General features: G+C 43.3%; 1 protein-coding gene across 1 annotated transcript in view; it reads right to left on the minus strand.

Annotated features, from left to right (window-relative positions):
* LMO4 (LIM domain only 4) overlaps positions 1-17,630 on the minus strand; it is a 31,960-nt gene extending 14,330 nt beyond the window's left edge. Inside the window, exons 1-2 of the mRNA XM_083157148.1 lie at positions 17,182-17,630; positions 14,691-14,929 (exon numbers count right to left, since the gene is read on the minus strand). Of these exons, the coding sequence (XP_083013274.1) occupies positions 14,691-14,926 (236 nt within the window). The 5' untranslated portion in view covers positions 14,927-14,929; positions 17,182-17,630. The remainder of the gene's footprint in view (positions 1-14,690; positions 14,930-17,181) is intronic.
* Positions 17,631-24,563: the final 6,933 nt, after the last annotated feature.

Below are 24,563 nucleotides of genomic sequence, written 5' to 3' on the forward strand. Positions count from 1 at the left end.
GGGGGAGGATCATGGCCTATCAACACACCCCAATTTTCTTCACTCCTGGGTGTGCCCAGCTCTCCCAGAGTAGCTGGGCATCCCCCCTGAGACTCCACTTACTGCTGGCTCTTTGTCAGTGTAGTGCTTGGCTCCCAGTCACTGTGTAGTAGCTGGCACTTACTATAGTGAAGTATAATGATGTTCATAAGATAAGTTTTTAAAAGTAGGCCACTTACCGAGCTGCACAAAAATCAAAGATTTCCTCTTTCCCAGCCTACCCCTAGAACCATTAATGCAAGACCATTGTATTAACACAGACGGACTGGATTCATTAAAAGACAGAGCTTCTTAAACGCTACTTTTTAAATGAAACTTACTCATATACTGGAGCTTTCTAGCGCAGACAGCCTGCGAGAGGAAGGTCTGTACTTCATCAGCGTTCCACTGTTTATAATACGTTTGTGTTAATAATGAGGGACAAGGAGCACAAATGTATCCTTTCATTAGCTTAGCATAAACTGGAGAGATCAAAGCTACGGTGATTGTTTGCTGTGGGTTATAGAACATTGAATTCACTAAATATTAATATACTGTAGAAGCCATTTTACATTTTTAAAATGTAAATTGGTTTTATTACATAGAAAAAAACCTAAAACTTAAAAAGAGTTTACTTTTCATATACTAAGTCTATGTAATATTCAGTCATGCCCCACCCCCCCCCTTTTTTTTTTTTTGCAGACATACAAAAAGTGGTAATTCTCACCTTCCTAGCGCAAACCGCTATAGACACCCATCCAGCGCATCAATGTCATAACGTGGGTATATTACAGGTCAAAAAAAAAATACTTTTTTTCTGACCTCAGGGACAATACCCCACAATGGGCGGTATTCAATGAGCCTGATTCGCCAGGTTTTTATGGCAAATTTGTGCTGTTTGGCGAATTTCTGACAAAAACGGTGAATCACCCTATTCAATGACCACATGGCGAATACATTTGAAGGTTTTTTTCGCCATGATTCACCGAGTAGCAATCGCTATCTTTTTATGGTGAAGTGGAATGTGAACTTTTAAAATAAAGTGTTTTGTTTTTTACATTTGGTGTCAAAAAATCAGGAATTTTATTCTGAGGAGGGCATGCTATTTTTATTCATGTGCTGTAAGCACATGAATATATATTTAATTTTAAAAATAATTTTATTTTTTTTTTTATTTTATTTTTACACAGCAGCCAGCAGGGGGCGCCGGAGCCGAGCCGCTCATTACATATTCATATATTCACTGCACGATCATTACGATCGTGTGTAGTGAATATACGCCCCCCCTGCTGGCACCCCCGGGGGGGCAGCCTGTGCTGCCTGGCACCCGGGGAGCCCACCTAACCCCCCACAAAGGTCTGGGCTAGGCAGAGAGACTACCATCTCTCTGCCTGGCACCGTCCTCAGGCTCCCTGCGGCAATCGCCACAGGAGCTCATATTCGCCAGTCAGGGGCTCGCTGCCCCTGACTCGTTGAATACCGGAGCCCGCCGGCTCCGGAACATGGCGAATGTGCAGCGAATCCAAAAAAGGATTCGCTGCACCTCGCAGGTATTCACATTGAATACCGCCCAATATGTCAGCCTATACCCCATAATTTGTTACCTAAAGAACTTGCAAGTCAAAATCACATAAGGTCTGGGATCTGTACTGCAAGAATCTGTTCAGGTTACCTGGGCAACCATAAGGGCAGCCCCGCCCCCCAACAATTGGATTGGATCTTAAAACAAATGTGCAGACAAACTGGCCACAAATTCAGCTCTGTCATTGGACCAAACCACCAAATCAGTATAGGCCAGCAATTAAGGCCATACCTTTGGGCTTATCGTTCCAACACATAAGCTGTGCATAGAGACTCAAGTAAGTGATCATCGTTTTCAGATCAACTTCAATGCAACCAAAATTAACCTCATATTAATAGTCATTTTCTAACCATGTTTACAGCCACGGCTAAGAAGCAGTCTATTAAGTGTTCTGGGATTGGTATTTAGCATCACAGTTACTATGGACTAACTTGGATGCCGGTTCTATAGAACTAAGGTGATTGCAACAATGAGCACGTGGAAATAAACACTAAAATTCCAGATTCCAACTGATCTGTGAGACCAATCTGAAGAAAACAGGCAAAATTGAAGCTCCCTATGATCCAATGCGTGCCCCAGCTTCAGATATGTCTGTATGGCAGTAGTGCTGCACCAAGGATCTAGCTGATCTGCAGCCATCAGGGGTACATCGGATATGTCTTCTGTACTTCTGAAGTACACAGAGCCTGGACATTCCCAAACTGCCCCCGCCCGATGTAAACGCTGAGTAGCCGCCACATCTCCACGCCTGCTCTGTGTGTGTGTGTGTGTGTGTGTGTGTGTGTGTGTGTGTGTGAGAGAGAGAGAGAGGTGTGTGCGAGCGTCTGTGTGTGTCCACCTGCCTGCCCCAAGTCCTGACTTGCCCTGAGTCCATCCGACACCCACCTGATGCCGCCCAACTGCTACACAGTTCAGGTTTTAAGGGGGGGGGGGGGGTAGGTGCAGCAGCCACCCCTTGTGGCTGCACTTACCCCTCCCTGAATATTTTATCAGCCCCGCACCCACAGGCCAGGTGTGACAGGGACATAAGGCTCAGGTTCCCACTCCCCCTGGCACCCTATCCCACCGGTGACTAGCTGGGGGGGGTAATGCTTCGACCCCTAGTGTCCACTAAAAAGGCGTCCACGGGCTGTGGCATTTCACCCCTTGCTAGTGGACCCAGGGCTGGTTGCAAAAATACGGGGGACCCCTACATCTTTTGTACCCCGTATTTTTGTATCCTGGACCAGTTCAGCACCAATTCAAGTAGTCTGGGGCTGGTTATGTTCAGGGGGACCACACACACTTTTTATTTAACAATTAACCCTTTACTGATGCATGCCTCACACCGTAATGCCCACTAAGCATTATTCCACACACCGTAATACATAATATACATTGGGCCCGATTCAGACCAGCTCGCTGGGCTGGGAGTGTTCGCAGCCCAGGCAGCAGGTAAAGGTAAATGCTGCCCCGCCAAACACATGCCCCCACTCCTGTGCACGGCTGCAAACATGTTCACAGCCATGCACACGGGGGAAAATCATTCACCATCAAATCATTTTTTCCCTGCTCGCAGCACTGAGTCCAGTCTAGACTTACTCTGCGCTGCTGAGGCTGTGGGGAGAAGGAGGCTGCTGATGGCTTCAGCGGCTCACCCTCCCAGCAGCCGGGGAACGCCTGCCATTTCTGTGCATGCCCCTAAATGCCCACAGTGTGCCATTCACCCTGCCTTCGGACTGGCGGCTCACACATGCGCACTGCATACCGTGCACATGTGCAGTTGTTCAATAATTGCTTGGGCTATCCAGCCCAGCCTATTGTATTTAACCCCTTCACGACATATGACGTATATATACGTCATATGTCGGTTGCGGGGGAATCAAGCCAGCTCACGGAGTGAGCTGGCTTGATAGAGAGCAGGTAATGGCTGTATATTACAGCCAGGTCCCTGCTCTCACGGCCACGAGCGGCGAGTTCGCCGATCGTGGCCGTTTAACCCTTTAAGCACCGCGGGCAAAGCGCCCGCAGTGCTTAAATAGCTGATCGGAGGGGGGGCGCCCCCCTCCGGCGCCGATCGGGGCCCCCCGCAGCGAGATCGGAGGGTGCCGATCGGTTGCCATGGTAGCCAGGGGTCTAATGTAGACCCCTGTGCTGGCCGTGTATGCATACCTATTACATCCTGCCTCAGGCAGGATGTAATAGGAAGTGCATAAAATCACTACGTTCAGCCATAGAGCTCTATGGCTGAACCTAGTACAGGCGATCGCGCCCCCTAGTGGTCAAGTACACTAGGGGGACTTGTAGTAAAAGTAAAAAAAAAAAAAAAATAAAGTTTAAAAATAAAAAAAAAAATAAAAAAATATTAAAAGTTCAAATCACCCCCCTTTCCCCATTTCCCAAATAAGAATAAATAAAAAATAAAAAAAATAAACATATTTGGTATCGCCGCGTTCCTAAAAGTCCGATCTATTAAAATATAACATTAGTTACCCCGCACGGTTAAAGGCGTAAGCGGAAAATAATCCCCAACGCCAAAACTATGTTTTTTGGTCGCATCGCCTACCCAAAAAAAAATAGCTAAAAGAGATCAGAAAGTCGCCCATATCCCATAATGGTATTAATTAAAAAGAACACTTCAGCCCGCAAAAAATGAGCCCTCACCCAGGTCCGTAGGTGGAAAAATAAAAAAGTTATAAGCCGCAGAACATGGCGACGCGACGCAAATTCGAAAAACCGTAACATATTCTATTTTTTTTTTTTAGTCGTAAAACGTAACGAAAACTATAGAAGTTTGGTATCACCGGAATCGTAACGACCCATAGAATAAAGATAACCCATCATTTTAAACGAACTATGAACTCCAAAAAAAACGTAACCAGCGCAAAATTGTGGAATTGCGTTTTTTTTTCTTTTTACCCCACATTGAATTATTTCCTGATTCCACAGAATATTTTACGGTATAGTAAATGGTACCATTAGAAAGTACAACTTGTCCCGCAAAAAAAAAGCCCTCATGTGTCTATATAGCCGGAAAATTAAAAAAAGTTACGCTTATTTGAACGCAAGGAGGAAAAAAAAAAAAATAATTACCTTAAAAGGCAATGTCGTGAAGGGGTTAAATAGCATGTGTGCATCACATCAATCTGATGCAATCGGTCTGCACCGGATAGATCTGCTCAGATCAATCTGAAGTGAATAGAGTGAAAATTTAGCCCAGAGTCAGATCAGATTCCTGGGAGAGTTCAAGGGAAATCTGAAGATATTTGTAATGGATGGGAGCCTTAAAACTACTAGCAAGACCTTGCAACCTGTAGAGTCAGCTACATAGAGATACAGTAGATCACAGCTGGCTAAATGCTCACTATTGCATCACGAGTGGCCAGATTAGTGCAGTATATTGAAAGAAACCATCTGCACAGGAAGAGACCCTAAGAAATAGACTTTGTTGGAGTACATATTTTTAACATACATTTGCACACAAGTATGGTCAAATTAACCCATTTTTCTAGTAATGAAGTAATACTATCAAATTTGCAGAGATTTTCAGCATGTACGAAACATGTACTAATTAGGAGGTTATTTGACATGGTTACAGGTAGTGATGGTGAAAGGCAGGCCAAAGCTGTATCTTTTAATCCCTCCCATCAGGCCAGTGCTCCTCCCCTTCTTCTTCTAGCAAATATACTGTATGTACCTGTGAGCATGCACAGTCCAAAATTCCACGGCTTTACAGTTCTTAGTCCACTGGTGCACAATCTAATCCGATGACATGTCACAGCTGGGAATTCTTGCTTAATTGCCCCTAAGCTGTGTAGCAACAACAGATGATAATTTTGGGGGGGTTGGGGAAATGTGTTCTATTAAATACAACCCTAATTCTGTTAAATTAATAAGACATTGGCCCAATCAACTGGCTTCCTGTACCCAATTAAAACGTAAAAAATAGTCAGAGGGCTGAAGTTGGTTTACATTTGGAATGCTGTGATTACCCAGAACACCTCTATTAAAACAATAGGGAATTCCCTGTGTATTTTTAAAGATGTTCTGCAGCAGCCGTGATGTTGATACTAGCCTATGCCTGGAGAAAGATGACCTCATGGTAATTATCGATGGTCTAAATGACACACAAGAGACTGTATGTGCCCCTCTGACACCCAGCTGGAATGCATTGTGCTACCCTGCAGCTCAGCAGAGGTTAATAATTTGCCTGCACCAGTCCAAGTGCTTCTCATTACTGCTACATGCTCCCTCCTTAGGAAAGGAGAAGAAAAAAAACTAATTGCCCAGAGTTTTCTGAATGTGATCTTGCAGGAGGCTTGTCATGTTCAAACTACTAATTTGCTGTCGCCACTTTATTGAAAATAGCCTGTAAGTTGTTATTAAATGTATCGACTGAACGACAGGGAGAGTAGTAAAAACTGCCCCTTAAGATGGCTTTTAATAGGAAGTCCGAGAAACAAATTTTGCAGCGGCATCGATTTGGACAGTTCAATCAAAACTCCATTTCAAAACTAATTAGTCTGAGGCCCGGGATCGCACGCTGACACGTTCCTGCAGAATGCTCAGGGTGGTGGGAGTGGGGGAGGGGAGGCCGGCACACGTGGTTCTCTGGACACCACAGCCTCTGGCTGCTGGGCCCCTCACAAGAGAGTAAGGGACATTAACTTATCCTGACACACACCAATGCAAGGTGGTAATTCACTAGGTTAACTTGTAATGACTTGATTATAGGAGCTGGCACAAAGAGGACTACGACTCCCAATGGCATAACCTCCCCTGAGCTGTAGTCATTAATATACACACACACACACGCAGTGTATATATCTGCCTAATGTCGCTCTGGTGGCATTTGTGTCCGCATTACTATGGAACAGGCAAGTGTTTTACCATTGCAGGACATGCTTATACTTTGTGTTGCCTGTTGGACTACAAGTAACAGCACACCCCAGAGCTGATGCCTATTAAAGAAAAAAAAAATCCAACAGCCAACATCTTATAAGATATAAATGTCCTAAGCTCATTCTCTATGATTGTTGTGGAACTACAAGTCTTAAGCATGACATGCCACTCAACAAATATGATGGGGAGTATTCTCCGTGATGTGCGGATTAGGACGAAAAAAAAAATTCACTTCACTGCGGTCCTACCTCCACCGTGGAATGGCAGAACAGTTCACTACGAATCAGGCCTTGAACCACCCACTTTTACCTCGTGTTAGAGTATTTTCGCTTCTGACACTCATTATATAGCTAAACTCATACACTCAGGTACTGAAAGAGCGTAGATCACCAGTTGGCTTGAAAAATATAGAATTCCCTGATTTGCATGCTTCAACGCTAAGACAATGAATATTTATTATTCTCTCCATATAAAAAAGTGACCAATAGGACTAAAATATTTGTACTTCCAATATAAATGAATTCCTAACAACTTGCAGCTATATTAAAAAAAATAAAAAATAAAAAAGTTCAGAAATCTAAAGTTTGAGGTATTGTTATCGGTTATCAGACTAGTAGGTCTGTCCTCCAACAGACTACTGTGCATACGATGAAAACTCTTTTCCTGCCATAATTGATCAGGCAACTGTGATCAGTAACTCTTCTGTCAGGTATTTGTACCAGAATACCACTGTACAGGTTTCTGCACACAGGGTTTCCATTATTTTTACTGACCACCTGCAGGTGACAAAAAGAAATCAAACATGCAACATCCTATTTACTAAACAGATCAAAGCTATGCAGCACGGATTACATGTCATAAAAAGTTGCACCGTTAAGGATCTGAATATAACTTGTTCAGTGTTACATTGCTAAAATGTAAACAAACGCAAGTCGACAAATGCAGCTGTCATAGCGTATTACACATAAACTCATCTTCGGTGTTGTTTAGAATTCATTACTAGTCATTAAAATGCCATCTTTTGTTCCACAGTTGTCAGTTTGTCACTTAATTGAATCATTGGACCTATATGAGCAAGTTTGTAAGCCACATTAAACTTATGCAGGCTGGCTGTCTGCGTAATGCTACAGTCAATTGGTCTCATATTGCAGTGTCATACATCAGACCCTAGACCTTTTTACTCTGAAAAGCTACATTTAAAACAGGCATGTCCAAACTACGGCCCTCCAGCTGTTGTGAAACTACAAGTCCCATCATGCCTTGCCACAGTTTTGCTTCTAGGTAATGCTAAAACTATGGCAAGGAATGCTGGGACGTGTAGTTTCACAACAGCTGGGGGTGGATTTACAGGGGCTGCTTGAGAATGCAAGTCTGCTTTGTGTACAGGTGGCGTGATCTTTAGCAACTGCGCACCTAGATGGAATTGTACGCTACTCAGAGGTGAATGAATGCCAATGTCAGTGGCCACAAAAAACTTCCACATTCTTCTCCGAGTCTTTTATTTAAAATACTTTGCACCACATGTTGCCCCATTCTGACTTCTGTACAAAGAATGACAAAGCTCACCAGCCATAATAAAAGAAGGGGTGCACTGTAAGCCTAAAATAGCTGACTAAATATCTCCCCCAGCCAATGATTGTTTTGGTGCACAGGCCTCTGGGTACAGATAAAATCCCGCCTCCAATGCAGACTCTCCATAACTTATGGAACTCATTTTAGATCTGTCTTGACCAAGTTCTCCAGGGCGTTCGCTTAGGGTTTCCGCGCTGTGTGCAGTTCTTTATTACCAGTCTATGATTGAAACAGGCTATGTTTGAAAAGTCAATTCCTGTTTATCAAAAGAAATAATTCACCATCACATAATTGGACAGTAATTGCTTCCTGAATGCCACTTCAGTTGCAAAAGTACATGATTTTCCTGTAAAAAGATAACGATACCAACCCCTAACCCCCCCCTAAAGAAAAAAAAAATATATGGGGGTATAACATACCCAACAAGAACCTGTGTTTTGGAGACATATTTCAGGAACAGAAGTGCCACACCTGTAAGTTATATGTGCCACGTCTGATCTGTTACATGATCAATGACAGAGCCTTCGGCTAATGTACTATACTTAGTCGATGTTTATCTTAGAAGTAATTTTAGCTTTTTACTCACAGCATACAGGGCTACACAGTAAACACACATTATGTAGGTTTGGTCATTAGTACTCAGTGTAATAGAAACTTTGTGCATTTTTGACATGGTGCAAACATTTTTTTCTAAAACTGCCTGATATCGATAGATACCAATTTCTCTACTAATTGCATCCACTTAATATCAAGCTATGTATACAACTCATATATGTGGTGTGTGTGTGTGTGTGTGTGTGTGTGTGTGTGTGTGTGTGTGTGTGTGTGTGTGTGTGTGTGTGTGTGTGTGTGTGTTTACCACTACTACTCCAAGATAAAGACAACCTGTGGCTGTCTGGCTTTTGTGGAACTACAAGGTCCTGCAAGCCTTGTTGTAATTGAAGTTTGGCAATCACCTCAGAGAGATTACCTAACAAGGGTGCTGCAGACTGTCCCTTGTACCCTTACCCCTGCCCCAAATGTGAACCATCGTTTGCAATTGCTAATTGGAGCAAGAACTCCTAATATAATTAAAAGTTTTAACTGCTTTGGTCACTAATAAAGGCCAGTAATGTTTATTACGTGGCACACCTTTACCAGAGCAACATAATGAGCAATCACTGCCTTATTGGGGAGAACGGTGCTACACGCAATTATTAGGCAGGAAGGAAAGTTATTACTTGGTGGACCGCATAATAGTCCTTAGTGCTTTTAAAACAGGGTTTCTATTGTACTGCTTATTTTGTCCTCACTTCTTTGTATCAAACAACCACCCAAGACCATATTGGCTACAAAACACAATACGGTCTATTGTTCTCTCCTAATTGCCTGGATGTTGGTTATCAGTCTTAGCGCATGAAGGTCGTTTGTAGGTCAAACCCAATTTCCCTAATGTTGTTCAGTATGATATGTTTGCGTTTCCCTTTCTCACGCTCCCTTACATAAGATTGGTCAATTTACTTTCATGGGAATGCTCCCGTCAGTGTGTATGGTCAGAATATTTAATTATATAATTTTCTGGAAATTGAAAAAAAAAAAATCTCAGTGAATGTAAACCCTTGTAAATTAAGACAAGTAATTGCTTTTCATTTCGAGCCAAGAAAGAAGGCAACTATGTAACTACAGCCTTTTCTAGAAAACTTGTTTTCACAGTTTCTGCAAGGCAGGAGAGTTAATTATCTAACCAGGGGATTGTGCAGGACAGTGTTTGATTTAAAAGGCTGGAGGCTTTAGGTGCTCAATTAAGTAGCTATCAGTCTCAGGCTGGACTTTAATGGGCTTCTACACCCCCCCCTCCTCTCCAACTCAAGCTATGGAGGGGAGATACACCCCAGGTCAGACTAATTAAAGCCAGGGGACTCCTTAATTGTGATGACAGAAATGGTTTCAGTTTCCTCTGTTAAGGTCTTCAGACTAGAGGAGATCATTAATATTTTAGCATTTGGGGAACACAATCAATCACAAAACAGCAAGATGTGCCTAATATAGTGAGACCATTTACAATTACAGGCAGATCATTGTTCTGAATGTTAGATTGGACATAAGAGATTGCTTACAAGTAAATATTTTATTTAAATGATCTTGACTGGTTGGGGTTACTGGATCTCATAAAAAAAAAAAATAATAAAAAAAAAAAAAAAAATTCCACAGATGTAGCCGGAGTTAAAGTACTACAGGAGACAGGCTAGAGCAATTGGCAGCGCACAATGCTGCTGGTGGCACCAAAATCTAATGAATGTCAATTGAGAGAGGTACAGTACGCTGCATTAATCCTGCAGACCAACAGCTGCAGGTATTCAATTAGCGGACAAGTAATCCATCAATAATTTAGAATATGAAAAGTATTTCTACTTTATACTGTACTAACAGAAAAGACTGAACACAAACGCACATATAAATGATAGAAGTTCCTTTTTGTGCAACCCAACACCATAACAGGGTTTTTACAAGACTGAAAAAAAAACAAAAATAAATAAAATGACCAGGCCAGGCATTAGGTAGGTATATACCATTACATATTAAAATCTATATTTACATAATTACAAACAAATATTCACATATTTAGGTGGTACATATTAAAGTTTGGAGAGAGATAAAATTGTGTGATAAAGTAACTTCTGCCTTACATTTTGAAAGGCTGCTTTTTAAAAAATAAATAAAAAAAAAACACAGAAGCTGATTGGCCAGTACTTTATCTCTCACAATTTTACCTCCAAGCTTTGATAAATATCCACCTTAAATGGGTTTTTTTTAAATTTCAGATCTAAATGGTTTATATTTTTACATAAATAACTCCTCATCTTGACGGTTGTTATAGGATAGCTATGGTAAACCAATTTAAAATTTCCTAATGTTAATACACATTGGTCTTCTCAGGTGCAGTTACAGCCATTTTTAAAATAACATTAAACACAATTATGCTAGTGGTTGTGGATAATGTATAGTATTCAAGGTCATATACAGTATTTCATTTTCTTGAAATTAGATTATATATATATATATAAAACTCCTCTTTGCCATTAACTGTTTCCTAAGCAATTATGAGTCTTCCCTTTTCATTTAAGTCCTCTGTGCAAAAGTGCAATGCATTAACCTCCAGCTCTCCAGGGGTTAATGGGAGGTGTATTAAATGCTACAAAGTGATGCCAAGAGCCAAGTCCATTAAAGGTACTTCATACTAACTGGATACCAAGGCACCTTAAAAGGTCTAGGAGCTATTGATACTTAGAAAAGGGCTGTGCATAATGGCTGCAGCTACATTAGAGAAGGAAAGAAAAAAAAAAATCTGCCAAATTACGCTTGGTTAATTCAGAGTAACATATCTGCCCCCAAGTGAATTGGAGGCCTTGAATTAATTCTGTTATGACAAATCAAGATAAACGTTCCCCCTAAATTGCATGCGATTTAATTAATTTTTGAGATCCAGTTTTTTTTTTTTTCCCCTCTCTCCCAGCTAATAGTTCACATGCTCCTGTGCTGTCATTGTGCTTGAGTGGGCAGACTTCAAAGTGATATTAAATAACCAACTATTAGATTTACCTAGCACGTCCTATTGGAAAAACGCCATTTAATTACCTAGCCTGTTCAATTAAAGGGACAGCATTCCCTGAATATAGCAGCTTGCTGTTGATTACCAGGGAAATTAACTCTCTGCATGATGTCTCTTGGATTCTTTCTAAACCATAGCAAAGAAGGAGGAGGAGATGGGGGGGAGAGCTACCAGACTTATTCCAGCAATTACAGTGAAGACCACTATCAAATCTAGGATTTAGGAGTAGGGCGCCAGGGACCCACACTGTCCTCATAAACCTTTAACTCTCATGCCAGCCTAAAAGTCTGTTACTTATTTCTCTAGGGGTGTTCAAACCCCCCTCAGGGGACGACATCGGAGTAGAGGTTTCTTTAACAATAATATAACTTTGTGGTTTGGGAGCCAGAATACATAAATTACCTTTCGACACCAGTATGGTTGTTAGTTCACATTAGCTAAAACTCACGTGGCCTGTGGGTAGTTGTGGCCAACTGTACGTACAGTAGCAATTTAAGCTTTCGTTATTACATAAGGGTTAATGCAGCAATTCTGATGGAAAAATTGGCCCTTATTCAGATCTGATCGCAGTACAAATTTGTTCTTAAAATGGGCAAAACCATGAGCACTGCAGGTGGGGCAGATGTAACATGTGCAGAGAGAAACATTTGGGTGGGGTGTGTTGAAACTGAAATCTAGATTGCAGTATAAAAAGAATGCAGCCAGTATTTACCCTGCACAGAAACAAAATAACTCACACAAATCTAACTTTCTCTATACATGTTACATCTGCCCCACCTGCAGTGCACATGGTTTTGACACATTTGTACTGTGATCAGATCTGAAAAAGGGCCATTGTTTGAACAACAACACAACAATCATTAAACTGTCAGAATAGATGGCAAAGGGCAGCCAACAGACCCTTACAGTACAGAATTGATGCAGGTGACCCGCTGCTACCCTATTTTATATTTTGTGGGCAAACAGAATGTACTATTGCAAAGCATCACTAGTTAGGGATATGCAGAATCGAAGATTCTCTAATCACATCAACGTCTCGCCAAATCCTTTTAATGTTTCCCAGTGATCAGTCCCTGGCCCTTTAACAGTCTGAATCCTCAGCCCTGGTTAATAATCCCCTCTCTTACAGGCCAATTTTGTTAATTAAATGTTTTGTTTGCGATGCAGCGCTCATTCATTTCGGACACGTCATTCTGAGCAGATCTAAGCCAGGGCCCAGATCTCATTAGATAAAACCTATCAGGACTAAAAGAAAATGGAGGAGTCACTAATTAAAGCTTTTAATTGTGTGTATTCACTGTCAGGCTGTTTTATCTTGAATCTATGATTGTAAGCTGCATGTCAGTCTCCCACCAAAAGCACTTTCATTAATGGAAGAGGTGGATTCCGGCCCCCCCTCATGCTTAAAACGAAGGGGACAGCTGAAGCACTTTATTTGGTCTTCCTCAGAAGGTGCATTTCAAAGGCACAGTCCTAGCCTCACATCAAACTCTCCACAGACATTATGCCCAGCCCCTCTACCTTTGTACTTGGACACTTTGAATGGCAAGCAGACGTTAAGGCCAAAACACCTCACGTGAAACTTCTTCTCTGCAGCCGAAACGTTAGCATCTCTCTCCCCTATCTGTTATTCTAAAAGTCCAATAGTAAAAGGTTTACACCTTAGCACAGAATAAATACAAGATTTGGTTCACATATACATTCACCCTGATAACACCCAGTAAAGCCATCTGACAGATCATGCTTCTTCAAACTCGTCTTACTGAGCGCAACAGAAAACTCTTGTTTCCATAGGACTCTTCTGTCCATTTTTTTTTTTTTTTTTGTAAAGAGAAAAAAAAAAACACAACACACGTTTGATGAACAAGCCCTGAGGATAACACTGCATGCAAACTCTAATTAGTAATAAGCAGAAGTTAGTTTCTGCTGAATGGTGTTTATTGTCAGATGCATCTGTAACACGAGAGGGCATGGGGACAGTAGTGTCATTTTTTCCACTTCAAACAAATGGCTCTCTCTCATGTTCTCCTCAATTTAATTAAAATTATGTCAACCTTTACAGTTGCTCTTGCAGACATGGAGAGAGGTATACAACAGGAATCGGTTAGTTAACGCATGTGCTTATTTTCTAACATTTAAAGTCAGAAAAAAAAAAAAAAAAACACTTAGTGAAATTAATGTTCCAATCCCTCAATGGCCTTTTCACCAGCAAATTTTTTAGCTGATTGAAGACACTGTGGGGGTTCTGTAGCACTGAGGCTAAAGCAGAGACTCCGTCATTTTAAAAGTAAATGAATTCTAAAATGTCCTTAAAAACTTAACTTATGGCGTATAAAGATTCCTTAACAATTCCTTTTGGTTAGACAGCAGTTACCCCACTACACTTATCAATATTTTTTTTTTGGGGGGGGGGCTTTTATTTGATTTCCAAATTGGTTATTTATGGAACAGTTCAAGTAATCCTGAATAGGATATAATTTAAAAGACCAGGCATCCAGGTGCATCAGTGTATTAAACCGTTCACTTACATTAAATATGTAATCCTTCAAATGCCTTTCAGTTTAATGACTTAAGAAGCTTGGTTTCACCTGGAAAGATCACACAGGCACACTACCTTATTGATTCCCATCTTTAAAATGACATTAGGAAGTATGATGGGCATCTAATTAATCTGTGCACACATCTTGTGCAATTAATGGGTTATTACTTTGGATGATTACATCCAGAAGTCAGGAAATGGATCATTTTCTTAAGGAAGGGAATGCGAAAGATGCCTAAACCAGTTTGGTAATTAGGATATTCAGCATGTCCAATCATGTGTGAAGTTGAAACTATGTACAGATAAAAATCAAGCAATATTTAACTTATTTCACGAAGAACCTTTGCATACATTGTCATCGCATGACTTGGCTCACACAGTATATGTTCTGCAAATGTTAATTGCCGGAGAGAGAAAAAAAAACCTGGATTGTAAACATTAGATTCCCAGCATATAAGCGATTGTCAGAAAATTGCACTTTAAAACAGATAACGTTAACAGCCACAAACCTAATGTAGTCATTTCTGCAGAGGATCATCCCACTCTTCGTATAACATGAAGTGCCAATTTCCCCAAGTTGAGCTTGACAGCAAGAGCATTTAAGACATCTACTGTGCCAGTAGCTGTCCATGGCATAGAGCAAGAACCGATCTGCAATCTTTCCACCGCACCCAGCGCATCGTTTCCAGGAGAGGGTGCTAGCGGTCACCGGAGGAGGCTGAGCACTACTTCCTGGGTTCACCATGGTCTACGAAAAAGATGAGCAAATAAACAAATATAAAAAAGTTATTCTGGATTTTGTTCCAACGGCAGTCAGGTTTTCAAAACAGTAGCAAATGGCCAGACTCAGCTAATTAATGGAGACCTGCAAGTGCTTATTTGTTTTGTTTAGGGTCAATGATCTATCTCAGGAGGTGCCACCACCCACCAGATCTTTTTACTGATAGTCTTAGCAACTGTCTGGAGTTAGGTCAGGACCACATGACGATACTTGCAAGGTGCAGAAAGGTTGAGGGTTCTAGGTGGACAAAAAGTCAACATTTTGATAAAAAGGCTAGTGGCACGGTGTTTGCGAAAGATAAAGTGAGAGATACTTAGAGCAAAAAGGTGACAACTTTATTCGTTTACTAAATAGGATTATAGTACAAGCTATTAAAACTATTTAGGTCTCATGCCTTAGCAAATCCATCATGATGCATTCAGCGAAGGGGGTACAAATGTGTTGGGGCTGTTTTTCATATTTTTTTTGTTACGGAGATTTCTATTTCTTATTATGATCAGATCAGCTGAAATAAAGTTGGATTTCAAGCAAATCAATGAATGTCACTATGGAAATAGGCTTCAACAGAATGGAATCTAAGGAACCCTTTCATTTATTAAACAAAACAAAGGTAATCAGACCTTGATCAGTAATTTAAATGCGATGATTATACCCCTTCAGAAGGAATGCATTGACAGATAAAAAAAAAAAAAAAAAAAAAAAAGTCACACAACAGAAGCTATAGTCTGAATTAAACAACTTCTGACTGTCAACACAATCACCTTACATGTGTACTCAGCAGACATGGCACATACTCCCTGGGACAAACTGGTTTCAAATGGCCTCTTGACCCCTGCACCAAGTATAATTTGGGCCATCATTAGATTTAGGACTAGACAAATTCCAAGCGCCAGGTATACATTGCACTTAAAACTTTATTGCTGACATAAATCTTTCATTGCTGCTGAACACGTCCACCTGACTTCAAGACTAAAACCACCACCTTTCAATGGGTCACTGGATCAAACAACATAAACAACAAAAGGTTCTAAGCAATCTTTGGTGTTATGTGACAACAGTGCTTTGAAATCACTCCATTGTAGTTCCCAGGTCCACAATGAAGATTATTTTCTAAATATATAAGTTTTCAGTCGGCAAAGTTGGTGGCAGCACTATTAAGACATTCTGCAAAGGACAGTAAATAAACCACATAATCTGCCATAATCAGAACTGTACCTATTAAGCTGTAACAAAACACTAGGGCTTGGGAAACGGAACCACTCTAAAAGCCATTATCTTCGTGTACCCGAATGCATCGTACCTTTATGTAAATTGATTTATCTGATGCATTACTCAACGAATGGCTTTTGGTAACAATTTCATCTCCAACCCCTAAATGAATCTGCATTTCCTGCCCAGAGCATACCAAGTGTTTTCATTTTTTTTTTTTTCCTCTCCCTTCGCTTCAAATTTCTTTAGGGAGGACGGTCTGCGACCTGCCCCAATCCTGGCTGAAAGGTAAATAAAAAATAAATAAATGAAACGTGACACTGCGCCAGGCATCCAGTAACCACATTAAGTAAAGCTCTTAAAGACAAGCAATACCTTAATGCTGATTACATCTACTAGAGATGAATCCTGCTGCACTGACCAGCAAAGGACAGGAGAACTTATAGGGAGGGCTCTCATCAAGTTTCACTGCAGTTGGGGAAATAAAAACCTTTTAAGTTGAATAGAGCTGCTTCATACATGGCATGGACAGGCGGTGTAGGGGATCGGAAGAGGAAGCCAGTGGTGGCAGCTTCTCCTGTATAATGGAGATATGTGATGGGGAGGGGGTCATTCATTCCCAATATCAAATCTAGATTCTGCATGCAGAGCTGGGCTGTAATGAGGCGACAGTCCGGGGACACAAAGACAAGTTCAGGCCACTTTGATCTTTCTGACACTTCTGTTTCTTAGAACAGGGGTCTCCAGTGATGGGAAGGGAGGCGGGTGGCAATCCCCCTCCCATGTACAGCCCTGTCCATAGGGGGCAGCGATGTATTTACTGTATGTACCAGGAACAGCATGGTATAGGTGCGGGCTGCAGGCAGGCAGGGGCACCCGGAGCCGGGGAGCGATCGCTGCCAGCTGCAGCCTTGATACCCAGAGGAGAACTGGGCATAAAGGGGGCACAGGTGGGCAGGAGAGCCGGGCACAGGAGAGTGCAGTAGCCCCGGAGAGCCTGACTGGCTTACCTCTGCCGTCCTCTCGCTGGCACTCCGCCGGTATATCACTGGGATGGCTGCAGTGAGGAGAGCGCACAGGTCCCGGTGCTGCTGCTGCTCTGCGATCCTAGGTGCAGATAGTTCCCCAAGCTCAGATCCCGCCTGTCCCTGCTGGTGCCCAGCCGCAACTTTCCTCCCAACCGCGGATCAACTCCCGGATATCTCCTGTGTGCGCGGCTGCACCGGGGACTGAACGGGCGCCGCTCTCAGGATGGCACGTCAGACAGGAGACGGGCTGCTGGGGGGGAGCTGGAGGCCCGGGCTGCGGCTGTCTGCGCTGTGCTCTCCCGGCTGCTGCTGCTGCTGCTCTAGTCTCTCTCCCTTTGCTGCTGCTGCTGCTGACATGTGTTAGTGACGGAGCTCCCAGCCCAGCTCTCTGCTGCTGCTGCTGCTGCCGCCGCCGCCGCTCTGACTCCTCCCAGCCCAATCCCCTCTCTGATTGTTCAGGCGGAATAATGAAATGAGCCCAGGGCGGGCGGGCGCCGGCGGGGACCGGGGGCAGAGCCACAGCGTGATGGGCAGTGGGCAGCGCTTGTTATCCTTGCGGAGAGTTGATGTGACTTTATTTTGAGGCTGCGTAGGAATAGCTAAAGTCCGGGAGCACCCCAGCCTGCTGGTGACAAGTGCTAGGTCACTGCACCCTCTGATATACCCTATGAGTGTCCACTGCATGCCCATATACACCTCTCTAGCTCTCCTCTCACTGTATGCCCATATACACCTCTCTAGCTCTCACTGCATGCCCATATACACCTCTCTAGCTCCCACTGCATGCTTACATTACATACAACTGAGCTCTCTAGCTCCCATTGCATGCCCATATACACCTCTCTATCTCCCACTGCATGCCCATATACACCTATCTAGCTCTCACTGCATGCCCACATACACCTGTAGATATCACTGCATGCCCACATTCACCTCTGTAGCTCCCACTGCATGCCCACATACACCTGTAAATATCATTGCATGCCCACATACACCTCTAGCTCCCACTGCATGCCCATATACACCTCTAGCTCCCACTGCATGCCCACATACACCTCTCTAGCTCCCACTGCATGCCCACATACACCTCTCTAGCTCCCACTGCATGCCCACACACACCTCTGAGATTAGTCATTAGGTCGACCACTAATGGTCGACAGTGGGTAGGTCGACACCTTTAAATGGTCAACATACTAAAGGTCGACAGTGACAGAAGGTTGACACAAGCAAAAGGTCGGCATAAACATGGTCGACACTGAAAATGTTTTTCATGTTTTTTGTTGTCTCTGCCAACATATGTTGACATGGACACCGTATAAGTGTACTGCGTCCCCTCGCATGGATCTCTGCACTCGGCACACTATTCTATTCTCCCTCCACACCCTAGTGGATGGTAAAGAGTGAACCTAGTCGTTTTAATCCCCCAAAAAAACATGAAAAACTCGACCTTTTCAGTGGCGAACATGTCTATGCTGACCTTTTGCTTGCACTGCTTGTCCACATACACCTCTGTAGCTCCCTCTGCATGCCCACATACACCTCTGTAGCTCCCACTGCATGCCCACATACACCTCTGTAGCTCCCCCTGCATGCCCACATACACCTCTGTAGTTTCCACTGCATGCCCACATACACCTCTGTAGCTCCCACTGCATGCCCACATACACCTCTGTAGCTCCCACTGCATGCCCACATACACCTCTGTAGTTTCCACTGCATGCCCACATACACCTCTGTAGCTCCCACTGCATGCCCACATACACCTCTGTAGTTTCCACTGCATGCCCACATACACCTCTGTAGCTCCCACTGCATGCCCACATACACCTCTGTAGTTTCCACTGCATGCCCACATACACCTACGTAGATCCCAATGCATGCCCACATATACCTCTGTTTTTCCCACTGCATGACCACATACAACTCCGTAGCTCCCATTGCATGCCCAAATACACCACTAGCTCCCACTGCATGTCCACATACACCTCCGTAGCTCCCACTGCATGCCCACATACACCTCTGTAGTTTCCACTGCATGCCCACATACACCTCCGTAGCTCCCACTGCATGCCCACATACACCTCTGTAGTTTCCACTGCATGCCCACATACACCTACGTAGATCCCAATGTATGCCCACTTATACCTCAGTTTTTCCCACTGCATGCCCACATACAACTCCGTAGCTCCCATTGCATGCCCAAATACACCACTAGCTCCCACTGCATGCCCACACACCTCTGTAGCTCCCACTGCATGCCCACATACACCTCTGTAGCTCCCATTTCATACCCACATTTACCATTAGCTCCCACTGCATGCCCACATACACCCTCTGTAGCTCCCACTGCATGCCCACTGTTTTTCCAACAGCATGCCCACATACACCTCCGTAGCTCCCATTGCATGCCCACATACACCCTCTGTAGCTCCCACTGCATGCCCACAGTTTTAACCACTGCATGCCCACATACACCTCCGTAGCTCCCATTGCATACCCACATACACCACTAGCTCCCACTGCATGTCCACATACTGTACACCTACGTAGCTCTCACTGCATGCCCACATACACCCTCTGTAGCTCCCACTCAGAGGCAAATTTAGAACTCATGGGGACCTTGGGAAAATACCAGTTTGGGGTCCTCCTCCCCCAAACAATCCATAGCACTCTATATTTGCTGCTGATTGCAGGTGGCATTGATTGAGTACTTTGGGGCATGTACATGTCCATACAATAATATGGTGTCCATGTCGACATTTCAATTGTGTCCGCATTTTAACATGTTTGGCATTATGATCATGTCAGTTTACTGACGGTCAGCATTTTAACGGTCGGTATTATGTACCTGTTGGGATATTGACCATTGGTAGTTACATCCTGTCGATATAACTGTGTCGGCAAACTGATTGTCGGTATTTCAATTGTTGGTAAATTATACTGAACCCTGCTCATGTAATGGTAGTGGAATTGCACCAAGTAACAGGGGAACCCAATTAAAATATTTTCTTACCTACAAATAGTATATTTTGTAACCATTACTACAAAAAATGGCTTGTGTTATTTCAATTAAAAAGCTAACTATTCACCTGTACTGTATGTATTGTTTCTTCATTTGAAAATATAATAAAATAACTATGGTAACAACAAAGTCAACTCTCCAAAATACCATATCGGCAAGTTACATTCTGTTTCTGCATAATGCAATGATAATAAAATGCCATCTCTAAAAGAATGAAACAGAAAAGCAATAAAAACTTATAATAATAATAATAAACATGCTGGGCGACTACAATTGTAACAATGTTTTAATCCACTTTGAGGACATGAGGTTATTCAGTTAACAGTTATTCTAAGTCATGTTGGGTATATTGTGTTCAAGCAGTTATTAATTGTTGGCAGAAGTACCTCGCTAATGGAGGTGAAGGCCACATTGCGCAGGTGGAACATGCCATTAAGTGATTATTGATTTTAGAGGGGAAAAAAGCAGAAAGTAAAAAGAATAACTTTTTATTTTCTGCTTTTCTTGTCATAAATGTTCCTGAGAGCCCCCGTTGTCATATTGCATGTTTATCCTTGATGTAAATGCATCAAAGCGATATATATAAATATATATAACCCATGAAATATTACTCTCTAAAGCTGCTTTTAAGGCTGGTGTTTGCTGTATGCTTTGATTTCACACAGCTCACTAAATTACATCTATTTATAAGAGATATTTAACACCATTTAGGTTGGGCACCTCAATAAGCTAAACATATATTTGTAGTGTTTGCTTCCCTGTCAGTGTTGCCCTGAGGGTGTACTGTTGTCAGATATATTGTGTTATTTGCTATAAGCCTATTTTAATACCAATACATTATGGCCCTTATTCTGGTTCACTCGCAGAGGCAAATTCCTCAAATGTACAAAACCATGTGCACTACAAGGGGGGGGGGGGGGGTCGACCCGGAAATTTGCCTTTTACACAGGTTTTTTTGCAGTGTGAACAGGTCGCATACCCGGATCTCATATATGGGAAAAGCCTTTTTTTTACCCGTGTTTGAGATACGGGTATGCAGACACGGGTTGACCCGTTCCCAGGGAATTTGCCTTGCAGTGAGAATGGGGGTCCGTCCCTGCAGTCCCTGGTATTTTTAATGCCGAGTAAAAGCTGTGTATTTCTCACTGGCAGTGAGAACACGGTATTAGATGTGTATTCTACTTCACATGTGATGTTGCTACGGGCAACCTATCAGAATCTACTTATTTATTTAGCACCCTCTCGAAGATAGTAGACAGGATCTGATTGGTTGCCCATAGCAACATCACATGTGGAGTAGAATACACATCTTAGTAACTTTTCCCTTTAGTGTTTTCTCTGCACAGAATCAAAATAACTCACCCACATCTAATTCTCTCTGCACAAGTTACATCTGCCCCACCTGCAGTGCACATGTTTTTTTCCATTTGAGAAGGAATTTGCCGTTGCGAGAGAACCAAAATCAGGGCTGATTCTGATTGACTCGGTAAGCCGCGAAGAGGGCCAAATCGCTGTTGCCGTATCCCCTGGCAACCATGCGAGGGGATGTGTCACTAAGACACATCTCTTCGCATGTGCCCGCGGGGGGGAGAAATCATTTTATGGTCACCAACAATCTAATGATTTCTTCAGGCCATGCAAATATGAGTCAATGAAAACGGAATTATATTTGCGGGCAACGGGATGAAGACAGGGCGAGCGGCTGACGTCATGGGATGTCAGCCACCTGCCCCCTGCACTCCTCGTCCTGCATGCAATCCCATGGGAACGCCCAGCTTTTCATGGGGACGCCCATGAAACACTGGACATTCCCATTGGCGCGACCTGTGCCCGCCAAAAGAGCCTGCACATGCGTGTCAATCATTCTGCGCATGCGCAGAAAAAAATATTGCTGGGGGGACTGTTTGAATGAGGAAGAATGACCCCTTGTGTGTGTGCATACTTAGAAACATGTTATTAGAAATCATGGCCAAAACTGAAAGCCGCCCGAGTTCAGGGGCAATGTCCACCAAACTTTTCTTTTTTAAAGGGGAATTAACTTACAAGGCAAAACCATGAACCACCAAACTTGGGCGGCATTTAAGTCTTGCTCCATCAGTCTGTACATTGTTTTATTTATTGTTATTGCATTTTGTAATCAGGATAAGCCATGTCATGTGTGTTACTAGCATAGTATGTTTTAGACATTTGTTGATGGATTTTCAGCAATTAATGACAGACTTGCACCTTCGGTCTGAGTCGCCCCACAATGTCCAAGTCCAATTTATGAAAAGCAGCGGAGATGAATGCACTTATCATCACCTCTATATAATCACAGAACTCATTCATTGCACTAGCGGAGCTGGCGGGATCTTTGTCCCCACCGCCTATGATGATTAGCAGTCTTGCAGCCAAGTAAAAGCAAAAGGTACCAATGAGAACAGTTCTAACTGTGATTCCTGTTATTCCAGCTTGACAAAGTACTCCAAATACATGGCTAATCAAGCACTACATGTGTCTCTCTGCATTAAAGTGTAAGAAGCCCAGAGCAGATGCTGATATTGGATTCCCCTCAAGATATTCCGCTCACGTGTTTATCCTAGGAGGAAGTCCCCACATACTGCCTGAGGGGATTCAGCATGAAAAGCCGGCGGTCGGGATCCCTGCGTTCAAAATCCTGACGCCGGAATCCCGAACGCCGAAATCCCGACAAGGGGGGGACGTGGATCGCCCCCCCCTTGCGGGCTCGCTGCGCTCGCCACGCAGTGGGCCCGGTGCCTCGCTATGCTCGGCACACTAATTTATTCTCCCTCCGAGGGTGTCGTGGACACCCACAGGGGGAGAAAGTGTTGGGATTTCGGCGTTCGGGATTCCGGCAACGGGATTTTGAACGCCGGGATCCTGACCGCCGGGATTTAAACTGCATCCCACCTGAGGGATTCTTAGCACAGGAGATCGAGGCTATTGTGACTATGTAATGTGACTGTGAATTTGGCTGAGCAATGTGAGGCATTACACTGTCATGCCTTAACCTCTTGGTGGGCTTTCCTGGAGGGCAGGTTAGTCCTGCCCCAGAAATACTCACCACTCAAGCTGCAGCTGCTGGTCCGGCGTACAATCACCAGGGAGTGCCAGGCAGGGTGGTGTGTGTGCTCCCAGATGGTGGTGCGCCAGTGGTGCACAGCTGGAGGCACCACTGGTAAAGACCTACTTTACAATGGCATGCCTGGAAATTAAGTGGTTAAACCAGGGATGGGGAACCTTCGGCCATCCAGCTGTTGTTGAGCTACACATCCCAGCATGCTCTTTGCTATTTAACTATGCTAAATTTGTTGCAGAGCATGTTGGAATGTATAGTTCAACAATAGCTGGAGTGCCAATAGTACCCCAACCTGGCAGAAAACCAAAATACTACCCTCTGTCAGTGGTTTTACTACTGTAATAGACTATTCAGGGCAGGCATTGATGTTTAAGTTGCTGCTCTTTTTAAATGATTCAGAAATATGCGTATATATGTATATATGGGTTCAGTATGATTTCCCGACATTCAAAATACCTACGGTCAAAATACCGACAAGCACTGGCAGACAGTCAAAATACCAACATGTTCAAAAAATGTCAACATGTCAAATAGTCGACATGCTTTTTTTGTGTGGGTCTATGTTGACATAGGCCATATAATTGTAAGCATCCTGTGTCCCCTTGCATGGCTCTCTGCTCTCTACATGCTTTGGGCACACAATTATGATCTAACTCTATGACCACTTGGATTGTGAAGTAAGAACAAGTCGGTTTTAAAGAAAAAATCATGAAAAACTCATGTAGACCGTGTCGGTATTTTAACTATATCGGCATAATGAATGCCGGCTTTTTGGATGTGTTGGTATTTTGACTGCCGATGGTTGTCGGATTGAATGCATCCCGTATATATTTATAGATTTGCTCACTGGTTGTTTTGGCCCTGGCTGGAAGTTAAATAGGAATCGGGACATCTGTCAGAATGAACTTAGGTCTACAGTCATTAGGTCGACCCCACTAGGTCGACTGGCAGGAAGGTCGACCTGACTTAAGGTCGACATGGGCCAAGGTCGACATGACTTAAGGTCGAATTTGCATAAAGGTCGACATGAGGAAGGTCGACTGGTCATAAGGTCGACATGGGTTTTTCACTGTTTTTTTATCCGAATGTCGACACAGTCGACATGGACACAGTTGGCAATGAGAATCGGACCCTCGCTTTGCTCGCAATGCTTCGGGCACGGTGCCTCGCTGCGCTCTGCACACTATTTTATTCTCCCACCACGCCCTAGTGGATGGTAGGGCATGAAATACCGCCTGTCGGCACATGTCGGCTCAAAAAACA

Source organism: Crinia signifera, chromosome 8, assembly GCF_055691185.1.
Source record: "Crinia signifera chromosome 8, ASM5569118v1, whole genome shotgun sequence".
In the NCBI taxonomy this organism is placed as follows: Eukaryota; Metazoa; Chordata; class Amphibia; order Anura; family Myobatrachidae; genus Crinia; species Crinia signifera.